The 25,084-nt window shown below is 31.5% G+C and overlaps 2 protein-coding genes across 6 annotated transcripts in view; one reads left to right on the top strand and one right to left on the bottom strand.

Moving 5' to 3' along the window:
• Positions 1-25,084, bottom strand: part of Mical (Molecule interacting with CasL) — a 78,824-nt gene that overhangs the window by 21,124 nt on the left and 32,616 nt on the right. For all 5 annotated transcript variants that reach the window (XR_013006240.1, XM_076407828.1, XM_076407827.1 and 2 more), the window contains exon 3: positions 132-318. Coding sequence is in view for 4 of the 5 variants with exons in the window: in XM_076407828.1 (XP_076263943.1) it covers positions 132-271 (140 nt within the window). In the remaining variant the exon portion in view is untranslated. The remainder of the gene's footprint in view (positions 1-131; positions 319-25,084) is intronic.
• LOC143198550 (uncharacterized) lies at positions 12,987-15,931 on the top strand. Its single transcript, XM_076407853.1, has 3 exons — positions 12,987-13,143; positions 15,374-15,494; positions 15,551-15,931. Exons 1-3 carry the CDS (start codon positions 13,004-13,006, stop codon positions 15,767-15,769), a joined length of 480 nt encoding a protein of 159 aa, XP_076263968.1. The 5' UTR covers positions 12,987-13,003; the 3' UTR covers positions 15,770-15,931.

Genomic DNA, 25,084 nt, shown 5'->3' on the forward strand with positions numbered 1-25,084 from the left:
GACAGTAGCTTAAGTAGTTATATTTTGATAATTTTTCATATTTTATCTTTGCTCACTTATGATTAATAATTTTAGTTTAGGGTTAAATATTTCAGCAATAAGTATATTAATTTCTACATGAAAGTAACTACCTGTGATATCCCAAGATGTTTTTCATGGTAGTCGCATTCAGGAAAGGTTCGAAGTACTCATTAGCGTTGGCCACATCCTTGCCAGAGACTGGTCGCCCCCGCATATGCTGCGGGGGCCCAGCGCCGCTATGGCGGTCCATGCTTTGATCTACGTATATGACATCAGAGGTTACAATCCCTTAGTGATCTGAAACAATAAAAAACATAAGTTCAATGTAACCTAAGTTTCTGAAACACTATCAATATCAACTATCAAACCATTCATGTTTAAACAAAATTTTTGCTATAAAGCTGAACAAATCCGGTTACTGCTTGGATGGCACCTTGAGCTGTCTTTATACAACATCTTCTTACTACTTAAATAAATTTTACAACGCCTCTGGGCCTACGGTGTGCAGTTGCATTGCATTCATGGTTATGAGGATACACATATTATAACAAAGTCAATGGTGTAATCAACAGACTTAAAATAGCATTAAATAAAATTGTTAGATGGTAGGAATTCATCGATATATACATGAAATTAAACTTTAAAAAACTAAAATCACAAAACAAATTCGACTGAACAGTGGCATCTTTAAATAATATAAATATAAATAAGTTTTTGAATGCATTAATACTAACCATTTTCCTGTAACAAAGATTCACCTATAACGATAGGTTCGCAATAATTAAAAAATCGTTTTTTAGAACTGCACATTTTCTTATCATAGCAATATTTACACAAATTGATAAATATATTAATGATACATAAAGCCAAACAATCAGCATAATAAATCAATCAATTAAATGGTTTTAACATGAAAAATTTTTGGTGTTAAAGTCTACGTCTCACTGAAATTCATTTTATAAATATTTATATAGTATAATATTAAAAAAACCATAAAGTTTCAACCGTTAACCTACATACCAGATCAGAACCAAAAATAATGTAATCCACATTAGCAAATCTAATGCATCTGTGTAAATGGATGACTCATCACTACATACGGACTGATATGAAGATTATCAAATTATACAAGCTCTCTGATATTACGTATGAAAGTTCTTTTTATTGGTAGACTCGTTATTTTATAGGTGATTGATCCTGCTGGATTAAAACAAATTAATAATTTCAGTAAAGTATGTTACAATAATCTTTACTCTGATGAATTATGAAATCTTATTATTTATAGATCTTAAAACTAGGTAATGTAGGTTAATAATTTGTAATGTTCTTGAGAGATGGCGTTGAAAACAAAAGACATTTGAGTTTGTCTGGTATTTAATGTCATTTTGTTGCTATGAACAATTAATAAAATTATGTAAAATGACTTATGAATTAAATTCATTCATTCATTTCAGTCATTACTTATGCTTAATTTAGATAAAAAATCTAGAAAAACAAATGAAAATATTAAATGACAACGTTGACGTTAAATTAGCCAAAGAGTTTCAATTTCTACAATCGATATCAAATCAGGATAGTGGTTTTATTTATTCAAAATGGTTATGAGAGTATGGTATTTGAAGTAGACTCGTCATTTTGCAGAATTTCAGCAGATTCAGAAACATTTCTTACAATAATCTTCCCAGAAAAACAAATGAAAATGTTAAATGACAGAGCTGACGCTAAATTAGCCCGAGGATTCCAGTTTTAACAATCTATATTTAAAAGCAGGATAGTCGTTTTATTTATTCAAAATGAATATAAGTATGATATTTGAAATCAATTCGATTTAAATGGCTAGAGCGTACATTGACATGTATTGTAGGTCGACGCAGGGTCAATATGTCATCGGCATTGACATTGAAACACGTCCAAGTCAAGTATACGATGACGAATACTAATTGGGCATTGTGTGATTCTTTAAGTAAAAGTTAGAACCAAATTAGTCCATTAATGGCCGATGTTATTGTTCGGCCGTTTCCTATATGCTGCAGTAAAAACGAACATGAAGCCTAGCGTACCGGTAATCTTTTGTTATTGGTCACCGTATTGAGATTAATTTTCTCCTAAATCTTTCTTTTTTCCCTTCAATATTCCTTTTTTTTATTTTAATAATATACTAAGTTGTTAAATAAAATAATAAAATTTACTTGAAATAAAATTCCTTTGTTTTCACTATATATTTCATGATTTATTCCTAAGATTCATCCAGTTTATAACACGGATATTATATTATTAGTAGTGACATTGTTCTTCCATGAATATTGTTTTTTACACAACAGATTTTTTAATACGTACGAGATATATCTGAAATCGAACTCAGAGGGAACTAAATCTCTAAATCAATAAACTAGATGTTGAATCAATTCACTGGTTTTAGAGATGTATTTTGAGCACACCACTTTTGAGTCTCTTGCCCTTTTTAAAATGATATGTTTTTGTGCCATTGCGAGCGAAGGCAGCATCCATTGAGCATTTTTTAAATAAAAATATTGTGAATAGCTTTGCAATAACCAACACACGAAGTAATACATTCTTTGGGCAATATTTTATTTACGTTGTAAAACGGAAGAAATATGTAGATTGCATATTTATTTCCTTGCCGTAAGATACAACTAATACAATTCATAACTGACATAATGAACTACAAATTTCATTGTTCAGTTCACGAAATTGTTTTTTTTTATTTTTGAGTACACAAATCACTGAAAAGTCTCCAGTTCGATACATATATACACTATTGACAAACCCATTTAATTTCTGGATATCACCAGCTTTTAATACAGAAAAATACTGCTGGATTTGGCGAAATTGCTCCAAGAAGTTTGATTCAAACAAAGAAATGGTTGCAAAAACTGTAGCCTATTTTGAGAGTAAATACATTTTTTTATAGAAATCGTTTTTTTAAGGTTTATTATTAATTTTTTAACGATTTAATTCTCCTGCATCATTTTTCATATTCGTTCATATGAACAACAGAAGCTTGCGTGTTTATTAACGATCTAGCCACCAAACTAGGACGCATATTTTAACGTCTGGAAATTCAGAATTAGTCAAAACGGGTTTATCGAGTACCCCGTATTGATCCATGCTTTTTTGGTATAAGTTTATATATAGAAAATGTATATGCAATTGAGGCGGCTTGGTTGGCGCCACCTATTGTTGACTGCTGGGTCATGGTAGTAAATTAATGTTTGTGATTGTCCTAGGTAAGAGTGTAAAATCCGACAAGGAAAATGATTCCAGTCACGCCAGTAACCAGGCTGGGTAAGACCGGATGTCTTCTGGGATGATTTCTAAGTTGGTCACACGCCAGTCGGTAGGCTTAACTCCGAGTACCGTGGTTCGGAACCCGTAAAACAGTAGGTCCAGTCCAGATAAACCCTTTATATATATATATATATATATATATATATATATATATATATATTGACAACAAAAATAAGCATTTATTGTTACCATCAAGTGAAATAGCAGTATATTATGTGTGTTAATAGTAAATTTACTCATGTTATACAGTATAATAAATCTTCATTAAATTAAAAAATACGTATTTAATCTATATTGCACCTTTTACCGAAATTGTTAAGTTTTTTAATATGTATTTAGCAATCTATGACGAACACTATCTGTAGATAAAAAAATAATAAAATTTTTTTCATAAAATTGCGTTGTCACATTGTTATGGTAAAATTAACCGTAATGAAACATATATATATATATATATATATATATATATATATATATATATATATATATATATATTATCTACAAGAACTGGCAACGTGAGAGACTATGAGTAGATTTTAGTCAGACTAACCTTTGTTTGGACCCGCCCTTATTGGAATACCCCATAATTTGTTGTTTATATTAAGAGTTCGGCCATGCGAGTTCAGCGTGGACTATTATCACATCTAATAGTTCTAATGGCGGCCTGCCTTAAAAATGAATTTCGTAAATTTGAATAGAAGAAAGTAAAACTGTGTAAACAACAGAAAGTGCAATCTTGATGATCTAAGATTCGCGGACGGTACTATTCAGCTTTCGCAAAATCAGGAAGATCTGTAATGGAGTATAATAAACAGGAATAATGAGAAGAAAGTTGTGAAAAGTTGGACAATTTTTTAAATCGGATGATTTTGGCGCTTCTCTTTTATCACTTATTTTGTAAATTAATTATAAGTAACATGATTAAGTTTGTTTTGTTTAAAGCATTACCTTTGCTTCAATTTAAGGTCTCTTTTTGAAGTTTATTTTTTATCAACTCGTGTTGATTAAGAAGATTATTATAAGATTTTCTTCTTTTTAGCCCTTATTAATAAAATATATATTTCAAAACCGAACTACTCTTTTCGAATTTAATATAGCACAAATATGTATATTTTAACGTCCATAAGTCATAGCAAAAATAATTTTGGCTGTATCATTTGCATGAGTAATATATCATAAATCATTAAATTACTTTGAAATAAACTTGGCTAGATATCAAACAAGGTATAAGGCACGTATCTAAAGTCGTTCAAAGACAAAGGTAACTGTCTATTAGAATAACTACGTAAAATATTAGAAAACTACGTATAAATCTTCATAGGAAAAAAATATACCGATATTTAGACATTCTTCAATCTTTCATATATATTTCACATATCTATTTATATATATATATATATATATATATATATATATATATATATATATATATATATATATATATATATATTCCATATACTATTTGCTTTATCTTCAAACATAGTATAAATCTTCATGAAATATTAAATGCCTTCTAAATCTCGCTAAAACCTTCTATTAGGTTTATTATCTGGAACATTGTGTGCCTCCTGGTGGTACCACCTTAACCAGTTCCTAACTTACATTAGTTTACGGAGACTGAGAACAATTTCAAACCTTTTTCTTAGACATATTAGTTTGACAAGAGCTGAAATACTGATACCAATACAAGATTAATGAGAAAACCAGAGTCAAACAGACTACGCCAAACCATCACCTATTCGTTTATTTACAAAACTTCACCTAAAACATATTCCTCCTTAGAATGGACACTACTAAAGGGATGTTAACCAAGAAAAAGATCAAACGAATAATAAGATCCAGATTTCATAAACACGACTTCAATCCGTAAACCAATAGTTCGAATAACCAAATAATTTCGAACTCCCATGTGCACCATAATATGTTTCAATTCATCTGTCCAGTCAGCTCAACTTTAGCCTTTCTTTTTAATCTTCTGTGAGTGCTCAATCTTTCATTTCTCCGATTTTCAGCATCGTTCTTGGATTGCACAGTAGCTAAGATAATTCGTTTTAACTAATTTGCAGATTTTGTTGTAATAAAACCGAAGTTTGCGTGTTTATTAATGATCTAACTTGACAAATGGGGTCACATATTTTAACGGTTAGAACTTCGAGTTCAAAAACAGTTTATCGAGTAGCATATAATATTGATTCGCCTTATTTCTCACGGTATTGCAAATTATCGGACAAACCCTTATTAAGAAACATGCTACCATCTAGATAAGCTTGTTTTATCTACATTATGGTTAATTCTGCATATAAAATGTCAATTCTCACTCAATTCACTAACTTCAAATAAAGAAAATGAGGAGATGTAGACAAACCAAAACTTAAAAAATACCTTTGGGGAGATGGACATTAAAAGCTCTAGCAATAATATGTAATATATATTTGTTATTTTTATTTAAATAATTTAATAATCAAACAAGTGTTGAAAAATCTACCAAGAAAGTGAAGAATTATAAAACTCATACCTCAGATGTTTCGAAAATTTCTTAAGACGTTATGATTCTGAAACATGGAAAACCGGAAAATGAAGTAAAATCTTATCGAACAGTTTCAGTAATATCCAAAGTATTTGAGAAACTACTGTTAAAGGGGTTAAAAAAATGAGACTCACAACTCAGAAGAAAAAATCAAATAACGATTATTAATCTCAATATATTTTCATCTAATGCAGTAATTCTCTTTCCCAAAACACATCACAAAATCCAAAACTAAAAAGAATATTACCGAGTCCTAATCCGAGATCGAAGGCTTAATTTTCGGCATTAGTGAGGGATTAAAAGAGAGACGACGACCTCCAAAGTGACGTATCTCTTCAATAATAAACCGCGGCCGAGTCATCGGGGTTTCGCAGAAGGAAGCGTCACGATCCTGAGGCATTGAAAACGCCGCTGACTCACCGGTGACTTTCGAAATTTTCGAAAATAGCCGCTCTATTTCGGCTCGGACGTTACTCGCCCCAGCGAACCTCTAAAGACGTCGACACATCAACGGATAATCGACCGACACTAAATAGAGCGGAAAAGCAGGCCGAAGAACGCGGCGAAAGAACGAACAAACGTTTGCCGCTCTGATAGAAAATCATCGACGTCTGTATATATTTTATGTGATTCAGAAAAAAAAATCTTTACAACCGTAATTGCTGATGTTTGGCATACATTAACCTCGATGGTCAGTAGAATTTTGAAAATAGGTGGTATATATTATAGTTGTAAGTTAATTTTCAGGGATTAATAATATACTAAATAACACATGGGCTGAAAAGTCCCAGGTATAATACATAGATGGCGCTAGCAATTTATTGCATTCAGTTGGTACTAACCTTCATAGGTTCGTGAATTATTGTGCTAAGAGTGACACTACTATTGTTATTTTTGCTACACTGCTTTTTGGTGGGAAAAAATATCGTTCAAGCGAAGCAATGAAAAGTGTTAAAGGACTCTGCTCCATCAGAAACAACAATAAAATGTTGGTTTGCCGAGTTCAAAGGTAGTCGTAGATACACCGATGATGCAGAACGCAGTGGACGTTTAAATGAGTATCAGAAAACACCATTTTGAAGTCAGTGCCGAGGAACAAATTCGACTTTTTTCGATCGGAATTTAATTTTGTGTATTTGTCAAAAAATTATATTATTATTTTTGTATTGTTTAGGCTCGGCACCGACTTCAAATTTCCAATAAAAAAAAAAAGAATTTTGAAAATCGGTCCATAATTGACGAAGACATCGGCGAACATACATTAAAAAATATGTAGAGCCGAACATAGAACCTCCTCCTTTTTCGAAGTCGATTAAAAATGGATTTTATACTTGAATATTATTATATTTGTTGCAAGTATTCATGAAAGGTAAGTGTTTTAGAGATTAAAATCAATTAAAATTTACTTTTCTTAATTAGGCCGATTAAGCGTTGATAGGTTTAATAGGTATCAAATAAAATCTTAAAATTAATTCAAAATAAAATAGTAATTCAACATTATCGTTTGAATGTGTTTTTAAAGCAGACCATAATACTATTTTTATATTCTGGTTTAACGTAATAACATATTGATGCTACTGCCCCTAATAATATAAAAATATCGCATATGCTGCCGCAGTAAATCGACAAGGGTGGTAGATAAGGTTAATACTCCCTCGAGACCCATAATTTAGGGTTCTTGAGGCTTAAATCATGATTGATATACATTTCAAGTCCATTATGCCATTTCTTTTCTTCATCGAACATTCAATATGAAGTCCAATAACGACTTTAATATCCTACGACGATGTAAACCCCCTAAACCATCATTGTTTTTAAACAATAACTTATCTAACAAGTCAAGTTGGAGTCATGGTTATTATTATAGTTCACAATAATGTTTACGTTATTTTTTATGTTGTTAATACGTTCGTTAAAAATAAAAAAAGGTGATTCCAAATATATAGTTTTATTATGTCATAAATTCTAACTTACTTAATATAGTCTGAGTCTCTATTATTGGTTCGTTTTTTTGTTCAAATAAATAAATGATGATTAGACAGCTATTAATAAAAATATTAATAATGGAAAAGTTAGAACAAATTTTGAGCAATTTTTTTGGCAATCTTTCATTTTATTCTAGTCTTAACAAATTTTTTCCAATTTTTTCTTTTATTTATAATGAAACTTAAGGGGTTATATTTGTCGACAATACATTAATCCAAAACATCTTTAGATTCATAATAAATAACGTTCAAGTAAAGATAGAAATGTTCTGAAAATAATTTTTATGGAAAAGTATAATTAACATGAAATTTTTTCCACATCCAAAGTCGTTTTAGCTGTAGAAAAAATTTACTAAAAAATACTTTGACCTAACAGAAGACTAGTATACACAAAATATTAGTTTTGTCCCGACACTTTCTGAACCAAGCGGTAGGTCAGGGGTGCACTGCAAGTGAAGACTATCGAATCGAAAATAACTTAATGCGTGATACCTGAAATAGAGTCGAATAAATCTCGTTAATTAGAATGCCTATTTTTATTTTTATCTAGCGACGTGAGGCCGTTCTAGGCTCTTCAAGAGGTTTGAGATCAGTTACTGGATCATTTATGTTTCGTGTTATGTTTATGCTTTATAGTCTATATAAAGAAAAATATAATAATATAATTATAATATAATAATATAATTATAATAGAATAATATAATTATATTCAAAAATAGTATAATCTATAAAAGATCCAGTGATTGCAGCATTATAACAGGTCAATCGAAAAGTCCCCGGCCTACCATAGTAAAATACATTTTTTTGGCAAAATTTGTTTTTTTTTAATCAACATAATTCCCTTCAAGAAATTCCCTTGATACACTGATTATAGCGACCCTCCAACTTTTCCATACCATTTTTGTAGTACGACTTCTCTTTTGATTCAAAATAGGCCTCAGTTTCGGCGATCACCTCTTCATTCGAAGAAAATTTCTTCCCTGCGAGCATTCTTTTGAGATCTGAGAACAGGGAATAGTCGCTGGGGGCCAGATCTGGAGAATACGGTGAATGAGGAAGCAATTCCAAGCCCAATTGTCTTGGTGATGTAGCACTTTCTTTTTCTTCAAATTCGGCTGTTTTTCGGCGATTTCGTCTTTCAAACGGTCCAATAACGTTATGTAGTAGTTGCTATTGATGGTCCTTCTGTTTTTAAGGTAGTCAATGAAAATTATTCCATGCGTATCCCGAAATACAGACGCCATATCCTTGCTAATCGACTGTTGCGTTTTACCACGATTTGGAGTGGGTTCATCGTGATGACTATCGATTGGACTTGGGAGTGAGATGATGGAGACATGTTTCACCACCCATTGTCACATATGGACGCAAAAACTTTATTACGCTTAATTATCTTCAAACACTGCTCCGAAACATCAAATCGTCGTTATTTTTGGTTAAAAGTGAGCCTGCGCGGCACCCACTTCGCACAGGGTTTTCTCATACTCAAAATTCGTGAATGATATGATGTACACGTTCACTTGATATCTTTAGAGTGTCTGCCATTTCATTCAATTTCATTTTACGATTATTCAAAATCATTTTGTGGATTTTTAAAATATTTTCGTCGGTAACAACTTCCTTTGGGCATCCAGTGCCTTCACCGTCTTCGTTGCTCATTTCACCACGTCTAAACTTAGCATACCTATCCTTGATGCTTGATTTTCCTGGGGCAGTGTCCGGAAACTCTTTACCTTAAACGGAAACTTTAAATGTATTTTTTCCTCCAAAAATCAATATTTTATCAACACGTGAAATTCCTTTTTATCAATTTTTTTACAATAACAAAAGTTGCTTCACACAAAATTTTATAATTCACAAACTAATGATCCGACAGCTGCCAAATTTATACACGCATCTTTTGAGGGTTAGGGCTAACTAAAAAACATGGATTTAATTCTAATAGCGCCATCTATGTATCAGCTCAGAGGCTTTTCAATTGACCTGTTATATTATATATATAGTTAAGAATGCCATAACACTGAATATTTAAAGAAGTACAAGTAGCCAACATGAATCCTACAATTGAACTCTGACAAGGTAATTGGGAATTATATATTTAAGCTATTTGGAAAAGTATTGTACTTGCTACAGCTGTACAAATGTACAATCAAATGACACATTAGATTATTTATTTGAAAAAATCGAAACAACTGATATTTCGTCAATCAAAGCATTTCTTAGCATTAAAAAAAGCAAAAAAATATTTCAAATTAATTCATAAACATCCGTTAATAACATCAAACAAACTAATAGGGATCATATAGTAAGTTTTAATCACTTTAATATATATGATTCAAAGGCAGTCATTGAGAAACAACAATTGCTTAATTATTTCTGTGTGTTTCGCGTTAAGCCTGACCGTTACTTACTTACTGAAGCAATTAATGAATGGAGAATGTTACAGGAGCATCACTTCCCTATTCAGATTTAACGTTTTTAATTGAAATAGTTATATTAACATATCATACTTGTTTTGAATCAACTAAGGCTTGTCTGAATCTGCAATAAGAAAAAAATTCCAAAGAGTAATAGGGAACGAAACCCAAAATAAAAGGTATGATGATGCCAATAAACTCCTATCTTTTTTATCAAAAGTGTTTTTCAGTTCGCTATATTACATACATATATATAATTTAATTGTTAATCAAATATTTGGTTGCTGTCCGTTATATATTATACTCAAGCAAAGAGAACAGTTAATATTTAAAATAAGAAATATAATTAATTAAAGGGACTCCCTCGAATAGATATATATTAACTAAGTTTCTAGTTTATCAACTGATCATTTTTTATGATACCGTGCCATAAAAACATTAGAGACATTCATTGAATTTGAAGCATCAAGAATTATGTAAAAATGCAATTATTTTTCACTGCTTTAATAGATTACATGAATTTTACAAATAGAACTATCCTGAACAGTCCTCCTAGATTTGCGATAGTAAAGAATTTCGATTCATTTCGAATGGTTATAAATGTATGTCTGTGATTGTCTATAATTGTAATTATCCATAAGACAAGAGTGTAAAAACGGACATGGAAAATGATCCCAGTCACGACAGTAACCAGGCTAGGTAAGGCAGGTTGTCTTCTGGGATTATCTCTAAGTTGGTCACTCGCCAGTTGGTATGCTTAATAACGAGGACCATGGTTCAGAGCCTACGTTAAGCAGTAGGTCTATTCCAGATAAATCCTAGTTGGTAAAAAGGACTCTATAAAATATTTTAAAAAACACTGCTAATATTTACATTTTAGAAACATTTTTGAGAAAAAAACCATTCAGGTGAAATTAAATCAATTTCCATTTCTCTCCCTCCAAGTTTCACTTCAACTAACTTAGAAAATTTCCAGTACAACAATACAAATTAAAACATATAATCGTGTAATTAGATCCAACAAGTTGTAGTGTGATCTTAAAGCATAAATTATTACAGAACAAGCGTTTTTCTTTTTTTTTTTGCAATTCTAGAAGCGAGCTAGTTGATTTAAGAAATTAACGAAACGGAAATGGAAAAATATACTTACAGATTTTTTCCACATCTATTTTTCAATATAATTTTCCCAACTCTAACATAGATTCTCTAATTTATTAATCCGATTGCTGTAGTGATTCAATTACTGAAACTTAGAATTAAGAGTGAAACATTGGTCCTTTAATTCAAAGAAATCATCGAATATTTTGGGATGGTGTGTGTGAGCAGATATGACTGTAAATTAAGACTTTTTATATTCTACTGTCTCAAGATGTTGCAATAATAATAGGAATTTATTGTTTTACTAGTTTCCAATTAAACCGCAAAAAGGAGCTAAAGATATGATGTCCTAAGAATTTGGTGGTTAGAACGGCATCGTTTTAGTTGGTGTTATTGAATCTCTTGCAGCAACACGGCATTTATTTTACTTTTAAGGAGTTTCTTGACATCTTGGCATATATATGAATACGATTTAGATACACTATGTAAATCGTACATGTCATTAAAGAAATACTCAAAACATCATATGTTTTATTGGACATTAAAAATCTGCTGGAAAAAACGGAAAATTTCTTTTGGAAAGTCGTTATCAAATGTTGGACAAATTTTAGAACAATAACAGATTAAATAGATTTGCGATGACAACGACTTAAAATTGCATTAGACAGTTAATAGTCGCTAGTAGATAATTTTTTGTTGTAAACAAACGAGTAAAATTCACAGAATCTATTACGTACACATAACGTACGTACATATTACGTATATGTTCAAACTGGGGATTCCATATTTTTCAAAAAAAAATAAAAAATTCTCGGTGGCCGACATCCCTAGTTCAAACACAAAAGGCATACTTTTAAAACTATTTAATTATTTTATGCAGTTGACCTTTAAGTCTTCACTTTTATAAATATGATAAGTATATTATTAAAACGTGTCTTATTAGAGACTAAACAGTACTTTTAAATATCCAGCTCGATCCAACAGGAAACAACCTGTTTTGAAAATCTAATAAACCAATTTTATTGAGCACTTAACTTTGTTGTCCCAGTGGTTAAGGCGACATGACCATGCTGTGATAGTAGCTGGTTCTAGTCTTGGGGCATGGTTGTAAATTTATGTCTGTGATAGTTCATTAGGTAAGGGTACAAAATCTGACAACGAGAATCATCCCAGTCACGCCAGTAACCAAGCTGGATAAAACCAGATGTCTTCTGGGATGATCTCTTAGTTGTCCGCGGGCCAGTCCAGTCAGGAACAGGACAATTTTCCAGGTCCAGTCCAGATAAATTGTCACAAGCCCTTTAAAATTGTACGAAACGGTTCATTCAAATCAAATAAATTCGCTCCTATCGCTGTTAAAAAGAGGAAGTACCGGCTTGTTTTCAGAGAAAATTTTAATTGTTCTTTGTCTTGATAACGATAATGTTCTAATATTGGAATACTGTAAAACCAAAAGATTAATCACATTAATTACTTGAAATTATACAAAAGCCATAAAATACTGCTTAAATAAAAATTAAAATCAAATATAACGTTATAAATCACATGTAAAGTAAAAAATAAATATACCAAGTGCTTTCAAACCATATAAAATGAACCGAAATTTGTAAGATACTAGAACACGACTAAGACTAGTCCTCATCAGAATGCTCGTATCAATGAGATCAGTTGTCCTGGCCATTTTGGTCGTCATATTCTGCATCAGTCAAATAGGTGGAGAAGACATTGAAAAGCAACCAGCTTCTAAGACTATCGCAGAAACCGATGTATTCATTAACAATGCCAGGTAAGCTATGTCGATTATTAATTAATTAAAAATATAACCTAACATATATTCGTTTTTAATAAATGTTTTCTTCAATTTGCACAATTACATACATAAAACCTTAAAGAATTATATGGCGCTACTTCTTAATAAGGTCTTAACTGAATAATAGCAGAATGGATTTAGCATCGAGGATTTAAACTGCAGGGGAAAATTTTCGATCAATGTTGCCATCATTCAACTGAATCTGAGCAATTTTAATGTAATGTACGAATACACTCATACTGTCCCGAAAATGGGGTAAATATAATTCCTGAACAAGTGTAACTTTTCTTCGTATCCATCCCTACATACTTTTATATTTACCTTTTTAATTGTTTATTTTTGTTATGTATTACTTTATTGCTACATCACCACTTAATTTACATATCTACGCGTACTTACTGCAAATTAAAAAAATATCAAGAATTCTTGAATGAAACCAATAATGTATATTTCCTAATTTATCTCGCCACCACATTTTAAATAGCTAAATAAGGCAAGTACGATAATTACGAAAAACATTATTGAACTATAATTTTAACTTCTTCAACCGGATATCTTTGCGCAAAACCGCCTCATAATAGTCTAATAATATTCGTTGTTGATATCACCATGATTTATACACCTCTCTTTTTAATGATAGTAGTCAATCGATCGCGAGGTATGTTATATATACCTCCCATTTTTTTCTGTGTCATGTCTCAGTCTACTTCCCTGTTTCCATCTTCTGAACTATTTCTCCGATACATTCATCGCGGGTTCATTTACGCCATCTTGTTTCCTATATTCTCTTTACCTGCCTTCATTCTCTTTACCCTTCCACTGATTCAATACTGAGGTCTTTTCTTATTTACTTACTTCGCAAACCTGTGCATCTTTGTTACGCCACTGACTCTTCTAAAATCATTTCTGCTGTTTGTCTCTTACATCTGTTTTGAGAATACGTACATGTCATAACAGAATATTATGGTTGGTCTCTAAATTGCTTTATTTTGCTTTTGCTTGATATTTACTTTTTGTTAATAAATTATCTAGTTAAAATGAGGTATAAATTCGAGTTTTTTCAGTAAAGTAAATTCAGGCATTAATTTCCATCTACTGGCTTCTCTTAATTTTGATTTCTCTACCCAGATACTTAAATCCATTCAGTTAGTCCATTCGTATACGTTCAATTTGGATATTTGTTTCTTCCGGCTCTCCCATCACCATAACTTTTCTTCGTACACTATCTTAGTATAATGTTCCATCTGTTTAAAATTTTCTGTAGGTAGCTTTTGTATGTTGGAATTTTAAAAATAATTTCATCCATTAATATTATACATAGGGTAGGATTTCTGATCTAACTTCTGCCTTGTCTTAGTTTTGAAGGTTTTTATTTGATGGTGTCTGCAATAACGGCATTGGTATTTATCTTAAATACTGCTTGAATTATTCTTACTCTCTCTTCTAACTCTAAATCAATAAAAGCTTCGTATGGTCTATTCAAAGTTTATTTGTATATGCGTTCTCGAAAGTTGTGACGTCATAACGTTGCAATGTTGCCACATCAACTCTCAGTTCTAGTTCAGTTTGGCTTTGGTATACAACAAAAGTCTAATCTAAATAAAATTACTTTCACATTATACTATATCTAAAAACTAAAGTTAATTATATAGTCACAATAGTTTATAGGTTAGAATCATAACCAAGAACTTTCAGGAACTTTGCATACGTCTGACAACTGGACGACTTTGACAGGCCCGTTCGTTTACGTGTTCGAACTAATCAGACATTATTGTGTCTCTTTATAACTAGAATAAAATGAGAAGGAAAATATTGCCTGATTCTAAAACGAATTTATAAATTGCGACAGGAAATACATTAATCATCTTGATGACGCATATACAAATAAACTTTGAATAGACTATATATTTGTTTTTTTTTTGGGACTGAGCTTTTTATACTATTTGTCTCATACTTAAATATATGGTCTTGTACATTTTTTCCCTTTCGGAAACTGCTCTGCGATCATTTTAGCGACTTATCTGCTACTGATTTTTGGTGATTTTTATAATTTGATCGTATAGCATGGGTGCACACAAAATAGTAATTCTTCTATAATTATTACGGTTCTTTTTATCTCTTTTTTTATGCATCGGAATAATAAGTGCTATTTGTCAATCATGTAGGATTTAGTACCATACATTCTAAAATAATTTTATTTTTCTAGCGAGTACTTTACTATAAAAAACGAAAATAGCTCTGTTTCCCAACTAACCAAGACCTATTCCTACTATGGAAGCCCAAATTTCGGATACATAAGAGCAGGCGACTATCTAAGAGCCGATCAAGTAAAATAATAATGGTCAGCGTAGTACCCTAAATCAAAAAATATTTTCTCTTATAGTTCGCCTATGCAAACCGATCCCCAGGCTATGTCATATACCAAAGGTATTTCATCATAGGGAGGACAATTCACGCCATAAGAGTTACCAATTATTATTCCGATGGTTTTTATTCGACTGCTGCGATTTTTAGTGGAGGAGTTGGTTATACTTATGTTGTCGTAAGGCTGACGTCACAATATCATCGAGGATTTTATTATAGAATACAAATATATGCATAATGATATAAACGAAGAGCGAGAAACTAAATACCTAAGCAAAGTTTATTTTTATTAGAATATTTGATGGTTCATTATTAGTAAAATATAGCTGAATATATCTAAACTAGTATGTAAGCGTTTGTTTAAAAATCGTAATAACAATAATAAAAATAGTTGCATCAAAATATCTTTTGATATTTATTGATTTTTTTTACTAAATATTCCTTTGCTGATAACAAAAAATATGTTTGGAGGCAACACACAATACATTTCAATTCACATCTAATATTTATAGATTATAAGCTTAATTTATGTGTTCGTGACAATATATAATATTTTATATGTTGAAGATACTGAAGAATTTCGAAATTGTGGTGAAAAAAAGTTGAAAAATGCCACGAATATATATCACCTAGTCTATAAATTGGCCTTATGACGAAACAAATCAAGATGTTTCAAGATTTATTTTGTTCTAAAAAGGAAAACTGGAATAAGTAACTAGTTGAGCATATAGGTTTCACAATAATGAATACTATATAGTAGAAGAGCCCAGCACAAACTTCGCAGACCGGGAGCTGATCCAGTGCGTGAAGCAAAATATTATTATGTTGACGGGATCAAGCGGAATTGAGTGACCTTTTGCTAGCCTTAGGGTTACTGAATATTAAACCAATTTTGAAAGAAGCTTGAAGGCGCGGGATTGTTGAGAGCTGTTGGATGAAGATTGTTAGCAAATTTAACAAGAACATGCCTACTCCCTAGAAGCTACCACTAATATATAATTGGAAGCTTCAAGCGCAAAAGCACTAAAAACTATCACTATGACAATCCCAATCATAAGCTTGAAGGCCTGGCGCGAAGGTCTTGGTGTGTGGTAGCACACAACAAAACTCAACTTATATGAGTTTGAACTAGATATTCAACATTACATTATCAAGAAAAACATGACAATGTCCATCCTAATATGTGACATTTATAATAATCTTGAAATATATTGAACGCTGGAAGCTGTTACATCATTAGTAAAATTATTGCTGGTTCTTTCGTCACCAAGAAAATATAATACTGATAAAAGAAAGAAATTTGTATATGAGTTATATTTTACGAAAGGGTTTGAAACAAAAAAAACTATTATTTTACTTAAAAACTGATTTATTCAAGAAAGAGACGACTGGTTGAACGCCGATACAGATTGACCGTGAGGGTAAAAACAAACCAACTCGTCTCGCTCGTTTACCGGTCAGGTAGTTAGAAAAACAGATGGCCGAATAATTTGGTTCGCATTACGTTATGCCCTCAAAGACTTATCCAAAGTTATCTAGATGTCAAGTGGCATTCTTTTTATGTTTTTTAAAGATTTTTTTTTGTAAAGAAAGAGTGTTACATTATAATTCATAACATTACATCTTATTCCATATTACGAAAAGATCAGTTTGAAGTCGGTACCGTGCCCAAACAGTTATATTAAATTAGATTTGTTTTGTTCCGTTTTAATTTTGTGTTTATGACATAAAACTATATTATTATTTTTGTATTGATTTTTACTTTTTTCAGTATTAGATATTTACTCAATAAATTATGCAGTTATTGGATAACCTAAATAAAATTACAGCCCGTATGAAGAAAAATGGGAATAAAGAAACAATGATTGAAAATGAGGAATGTTTCAGGCACTGGGGCCCGCTACCTAATCTAGGTGATTTGACAAATGTTCCAACCAAACTAGAAAAAAGAAAGTTACTGCTCTGTTGGGAATCGTACCCGCGACCTCCGCGTGTGGGCGTAACGTTTTAACTATTACACCACAGAAACAGTTGCCTACCATGTTTCTACGACTTCTCATATGGTAGGGTTACTGCTTAAAAAGCAAACTGGCTTTTACACTGAACTACTTCCGATTTTTCGTCACATCATTTCAGGATTAACATTATACACGAGTGTTTTTAGGTGAAAACATTGAACGTACCTTTGAAATTTGAGGTTTTCCCCCGATATCCCCCCTTCCCCCATCTGATCCTAACTGGGTTCCAATGGGACCACCTCGGAAGTGTACTCTTTCGAATACAAAAAGAATTTTGAAAATCGGTCCATAATTGACGGAGAAATCGGCGAACATAGAACCTCCTCCTTTTTCGAAGTCGGTTAAAAAATAAATATAATTTAATGGATTCTTTATTTCTTAAAATAATTTTGAATGAAATTTGATAGTAATTAATCAGCAAATATTCTTTTATTATTATTGATATTATGATGATTTTTGAATAATTCGATAAATTGTTATCGGCAACAGTGTCGCTACCCGGAGGTTAAGGCGACAAAAACATCATGACAGCGAACGACTAGTTTTCATATGTGTAGCAAGTGATTTTTAAATTTTAAAAAAATACAGAAATGCTAATAGAAGTGGTGAATTGAACAGACTAAAAAAATTAGCAGGCCTGAGATAATTCAAATTGCTAGCTACGGTTTTAAATGTAGATCAACATAACCTACGCAAAGCATGTGTTCATCACCAAACTTGACAGAACCAGAACCAAACGGATGCCAAACATTCCCGAGAAAGCATCTTCAAAACGTTTTGTTTATTCTCAGTGGGAAAATATTTATTCCTCGAAATTCTAAAAATAAAACTTACGTTACCTCCTAACACATTTAATATATTAGCGGCATATTTTCGTAAAACTTTCCACTTTTCTTTATTTCCATTCCATTAATCACAGCTCGTTGAATCCATTTCACCTAATAGATTAATAACAGAAGCTCTAAAATTAACTTTGAACTGAAGTTATACGCAAAAGCTTCTGCGCTTTAACGATATTATTTCTTTAATTTTGTTTTTACTGATTAGTTTATGCTACATTTTATTAAAGCATTCGAATCGTAATTTTAGATTTAAACACCTAAACGTTCCGTAAGTTTTTCACAGTTTTAGATCATGTGCTCTACTTATGTTATTCTTTTTAAAAGTATTTTAGTTTAAAAAACGTAACGAAATCAGCCTACAAAAGTTACCAGGTTGTCAAGCGTCTGCAAAATTCTTCAAAACATTAGGGCTTTGTTTGTATTAAAACATTTAAAGTCAATGTTTAATATTACTCTGGTTGAAAATGGCATTAGATAATCATAAACAGATTGCCTCCCTAATCAGTTACTTAGACCGGGAACGAAATAACGGAGGCTCCTTGATAGTAAAATACGTCGGAGAGGAAAGCATTGATAACTATACTGTTTAATACTAAATTTCTGCAGTTTTTATTGAAAATATTTTAGCGTCTTGCAGCTGCAGTATGGGTATAGTCACTAAAATCTCAAAAAATAACTAACAATATAATCTTGGATGCACTGAAAAGAAAACATCATCATAGGAAACTGATGATGAAACAAGATCACCTTAATGTTAGCTCTATCAGACAATTTTATACAATTATATCAGAAGAAACTATTAGTCTGGAAAGTACAAATAGAAAACTTAGGTATATGCAGCTCTTTGTGGGATGTCCGTCATAGGATTTCAATGGTGTGACGGTAACCCACGAAGAGGTCTAAGGAAACATCTAGGCATGGCTTTTAAAAGGATATAATATGATATATATATAATGAAATAATGAAATAATGAAATAATAATAAATAATATATAATGAAAGTAAGGAGGACTTATTATTTCAATTTGTGTATTTAGATGAGACAAGGATATTTCAGAATAGAACACTGGGTCTAAGTCTAAGTCTCCTTTTACCAACTATGAGTTTATCTGGACTGAACCTACAGTTTAACGTGGGCTCCGAACCACGATTCTCAGCATTAAGCCTACCGACTGGCGAGTGACCAACTTTAGAAATCATCCCAGAAGACCGGTCTAACCCAGCCAGGTTACTGGCGTGACTGGGATCATTTTCCTGGTCGGATTTTACACTCTTACCTAAAACATTCACACATTTTAAACAATCACAAACATAAATTTACGACCATGCCCCAGTAGGATTCGAACCCGCGGCTATCGCAACAGTAGGAGGACCGTCCTATCGCCTTTACCACTGCGCCACCAAGCCGACCCCATTTATTATTTATTAAGTCTCCATTATAATCTATTTATTATTATATATTTATTAGTATTCATTTACTATATTCAATTGATTATTCTCTATTAATTACCATATTTATATATAAATTATAGTTACTACTAATAAATACTTATTTATAAATTATAATAAATTAAATATAATAGTTTTATGATTTCAATTGTAAATATAAATTATAACTATATTATAAACCATAAACTAACGCCAAAGTGGCCAGAGTTACTAAGGTGTGATTTATGGATAACTTGAAGCCTACATAAACGCCACCGATAGTGGTTTCTGCCGTCTCTTGATGGCAGCGTATCTAGCGTGTGGCCTTTGGTTTTTTCCCTTGTACGCACTGCACGTTCATCAGAGTTGGAGAAGTGAGTGCACAATAGAAACAGAGTATTCCTTATTTGTTTATTTGAGTTTTTAGCTTAATCCATCCATGATCTCATTGCACGTCCGTTATTGTTAATGTTAGGACATAAAAAAGCTGGTACGTCGTGCGTTACCTGGCCTTTGTACCGTGTGCATATGTCATACTTCATCCTAGGATAGTTTATCATTGTTATCAGTTACCGTTATTGCTTGTTGTATTATGATTGTCCGTCAATCTTACTGACTACTATGGACTAAGATTGTTGTTAACCATCCTGGTTATTCTATCATTGTTATTGCCTACCATTGTCAACGTCTTTTATTGAGATTATTAATATCATCCATATTTGGCGACACATTTATTTATCAATACTATTACTTATCATTATTATGATCTCCCAGCATATTTGTCCAGCATAAGCTCCGAGTATATTTAGCTGCCAGTATTTTAACTGTCAGTGATGTCATCCTTCAATATTACCTGGCATTAGAAGTAACTATCGTAATAATCACCGATCCCTATCCCGCTATATTTAAAGTATATTTTTAATTTCACTCTTGCCATTGACAATTGGTTGCTCAGGTACGTTTTCATTATGTTTTCACCACTCGACTACCTTGACATCAAGATATCGCATGCTTATTTGCTTTACTTATTTTGCCATTTATTGTGTAACTAGTTGTTATATCAATTATTTTATCCCTATTTGTTGTTTATTTAAGATGTTAGATTATTTTGTATTGTTTTATTAAATGTAATTTATATTTCACACCATGGGTTTAAAAATAAACCTAATCTTATTATAATGAAAAGTTAGGTTTTTTGAATTGTGACGTTATTCTTGCCAACAGAAAATCATGAATATTTTTCCGCCGTTTATTTGATCTGGCTCTATAACGATCTACAATATTAAAATCTTACGCAAATGTATTAAATGTATTCTAAACATCTGACACAACCTACTATGACGAAACCTACATCTTCGACGACCCTAATTTATTATTTTCTTGTCAATTTCAATATCAATCCGGCGAGCAATAAGGCGCGCGATGATTGAGTCTCCATCGCACAACAGACTTTAGGCCATCGATTTTGGAACTTCGCCAGATGCTGAAACACCAGGTATAATCTCCCGAAAAAAAAACCAACAAGAAAGAATTTAAATGTTCTCCAATCGATATAACTAGTTCGGTTTAAGTCATCGTTATTTATATATTCCAAATCACTTAATGCATTATCATTTTAAAAAAAATCATGCTAAGATTTCTCGGAATATTCTGACACTATTTATCTCAGAGATAAGCGAATAACAAATAAACTCACATGGTATAAAGGTAAATAAAATAGTTATCTGTTTAAGATCGGTGATACACAAATCAATGTAAAAAATTATAGTCCACGACAGTGTTAAAATCTGTAGAATAAATACTAGCGTTGGGAACTATCGAGTGAAAACAGTCGATAGTCAAAAAACTAGCGACTGATAATAGTAATTACTATTTTCAGTCAAATGCGCGATTCGACTGTTTTGTTCAATTCGTGATGTCAGATGAAGATGCACGAACCCTTTCATGTACGAATTGTGAGAGAGAAAAGGACTGAGATAATTGTTTGAAGCAGTTAATTTAAATGTGCTTATATTTTCCAACGGTAGTATAAGCGAGACGGAGATGTATATATTCATTCACGTACTAACTTTAAAAAAGAAAAGGAAAAAATTAATTACTGAATACTATTAACGTGCAATTAATAACTTCATTTTAAACGAAGTAGAATCACTTTTATAATTGAATGTTCTGTGGATCTGTAAAAAGGAATGGAATTTTTCCCCACATAATACCCCAGAAATGTTTTATCGTATTTTAATATGATAATTGCTATATTTAAATAATATACTATAATAAATATAGACAATACAATAGAATTTAAACAAAAACTAAAGATATACAATAACCATAAAATTATTTTTTAGCCTAAATAAAAATTAAACATATATCTAATCATGGAAAAAAACTAATCCATGGCATAATTAAAAATGATCGCACAATAACTATTAGAGCTTTTTTAAATAAAGTAAATGTTTTATTTGTTATTGAACGGAAATATTTCTAACAAAAATCCAGAGAGTAATTGAAATATTACCTATTATTTCCATAAAAACAGTCAAAAGTATTTTACTATTTATCATTCCCAATTTTAATCTTTTCACATTCACAATCTTGAAAAATATCGTTCCAAAATGCTGCTATATTAATATACAATATCTACTTATTTACAAGTAAATTATCAAAAAAAAATCATAAAACTACATATATTACATATAAATCTATGTAAGCATAAATAGGTACATTTTTGTCAAAGTCGCGACTAGGACGACAGAGCCAGAACGTAAAAATCAGTCGAATGAAACTAGTAGAACCAAAAATAATAACTAAAAATAAACAACTGAAACAGTCGATAGTAAATAGTAACAAAATCAGTCGGACCGAAAATAGCGACTGAAACAGTCGATAGTAAAAAGTAGTCAATTACTAAACAGTCAATAGTCAATTTCAGTCAATAGTTCCCAACGTTAATAAATATATCTAACTCTATAACTATCTGGAATACGTCTGATGACTGTATAATTGCTAACTATAAACACCAATACTCAGCAATCATGTTGTACTTTTTATTAGGTGTAGATTGCGCTGAAGTATTTATTATTGGATTGCACCGTTCTACAGAATAAAAAGCAACTCATAAATGAGCATCAGTCTTTCTTTAATCTGAACATATCGATAGTTATTGAACATCGAACACTTGTAGCAAGTATAATGTGAGGGTGACTTAAAGAAAAGACACTCAAACGAACTGAACAATGACAGGTTTCTATAGATTGTAACTGAGCCATTTAAACTCAGTATTGAGCGGAAATATTTTTAACAAAATCGAGAGAGTAATCGAAATATTACCTATTATTGCCATAAAAACAGTCAAAAGTATTTTACTATTTATCATTTCCAATTTTAATCTTTCTACCCTATCACATTAACAATCTTGAAAAATATCGTTCTAAAATGCTGCTATATTAATATACAATATATACTTATTTACAAATAAATTAACAAAAAAAAATCATAAAACTACATATATTACATATACATCTATGTAAGCATAAATAGGTACATTTTTGTCAAGGTTGCGACTAGGACGACAGAGCCAGAACGTAAAAATCAGTCGAATGAAACTAGTAGAACCAAAAATAGTAACTAAAAGTACACAACTGAAACAGTCGATAATAAATAGTAACAAAATCAGTCGGACCGAAAATAGCGACTGAAACAGTCGATAGTAAAAAGTAGTTAATTACTAAACAGCCAATAGTCAATTTCAGTCAATAGTTCCCAACGTTAATAAATACATCTAACTCTAGCCTTTACGGATAGATTTTTATATTTGAAGTAAAAAAATCAATATAATGTATTTTATTCAAAGTACTGTCCATCAAGAGCCGTTACTTTTTCCCGTCTTACGGGCAACTTGCGGATTCCATCTCGAAAGAATCGTGTCTTTTGCCGGTTTGAAATGTTTTCTTGTGTTACTTCCAACAGTTCTGCAAATTCTTCTTGCGTTTTACACGGATCATCATCGAGTAATACCTTCAAATACTCGTCTTCAAATTGCCTTGGCTGTCCAGAACGTTTTTTTCTCCGGTGTTAAAACCGCCACTTTTAAAACGTCTAAACCCGTACTCACAACTTCAAATCGATGGAGTTTTGGTGCCATGTGCTTCACACAGCCTTCCATTACTTTCAGACGGCTTTTTCTACGAATTAAAGTAAGACTTCCTGCAAATGCGACTTACTCTGTACAAATTGAGACATTTTCAACGCTGTAAAATTGTTCTCACTTCAAACGATCATATGCTGAAAAGTGAAGTCTGTCACTGAGGTTTCGACATGAAATTGGTTACAAATGTGCTACAACACTATCTGTAAAAACTTTAAAATTCATGTGTAGGCCTGATAAGTGTCGTTAATTTGTATCTAGCTATTTTGCAACCAATATTTATGTTAAAACGATATCATTCTCCTTCCACGAAATGCAATTTGCAGGAAGCTAATACGCACAGCTCTCAAACATTGGATCTCATTGAAATTGGGCGAACAATTTGATCTCATATAAAGAAATTATACATTTCCTGAAGATACGTGGACGTTGCAAGAAATTTCTGATATAATAGCTTAGGTTTGTCCAAAAATTGTATTGTATAGCTTTAATACTTATTCAGTATGTCATATTTGAAAGATAACAGCCAACAGAACATTCTAGATATAAAGGTACAGAATCCAAAGTTATCGCGCTTTGAAAAAAGAAATTCCGGAATTTAAACGATTTTATCATAAAAAAAAATATGCAGAATTGATCGATATAAAAGAGACTTGGTTGATCCACTTGTCCCCCAGAGAATTTCAAGAGATCTACTGTGCCAGATTTTTCGCCTTGAAAACACGAACACAGAATTTTTTACACAGAAACACAGAAACTTTTCCCCTAACTCATGTTTATATGGATTTATATTCGTATACTTAATATTTCTTCAACTGACCCAATCGCAATATCCAAATATTGGCTGTAATCGATATATTTCAATTTCAATAATTCATGACTGAAGGACACTGAGTCTGCAGTATCTCGAACAGTTATGTTTTATTGTGAAAAAGAAAATATTTTTATACGCATATGTTACCATTTTGAAATATATGTCCCCCGCTTGGATCTCGTCCAAGATTTTTTTGCGTCGGAATACCATTACGGGTTTTTTTTACTACTATATATTTTTTATTTTGTACCATCTCACTAAAACTTTTATCTTTAACATAATGGAATAAATCAACATAACCTACAAAT

Source organism: Rhynchophorus ferrugineus, unplaced genomic scaffold (assembly GCF_030347505.1).
Source record: "Rhynchophorus ferrugineus isolate W39M unplaced genomic scaffold, kcgeb_rfMv2 rfM6, whole genome shotgun sequence".
Lineage (NCBI taxonomy): Eukaryota > Metazoa > Arthropoda > Insecta > Coleoptera > Curculionidae > Rhynchophorus > Rhynchophorus ferrugineus.

Bases quoted from the DNA above. Each gene is read 5' to 3' on its own strand.
- LOC143198550 (XM_076407853.1), top strand. From the start codon at position 13,004: ATGCTCGTATCAATGAGATCAGTTGTCCTGGCCATTTTGGTCGTCATA. The intron at 13,144-15,373 runs GTAAGCTATGTC...TTATTTTTCTAG, and splicing joins GTATTCATTAACAATGCCAG to CGAGTACTTTACTATAAAAA. The intron at 15,495-15,550 runs GTAAAATAATAA...TTTCTCTTATAG, and splicing joins ACTATCTAAGAGCCGATCAA to TTCGCCTATGCAAACCGATC.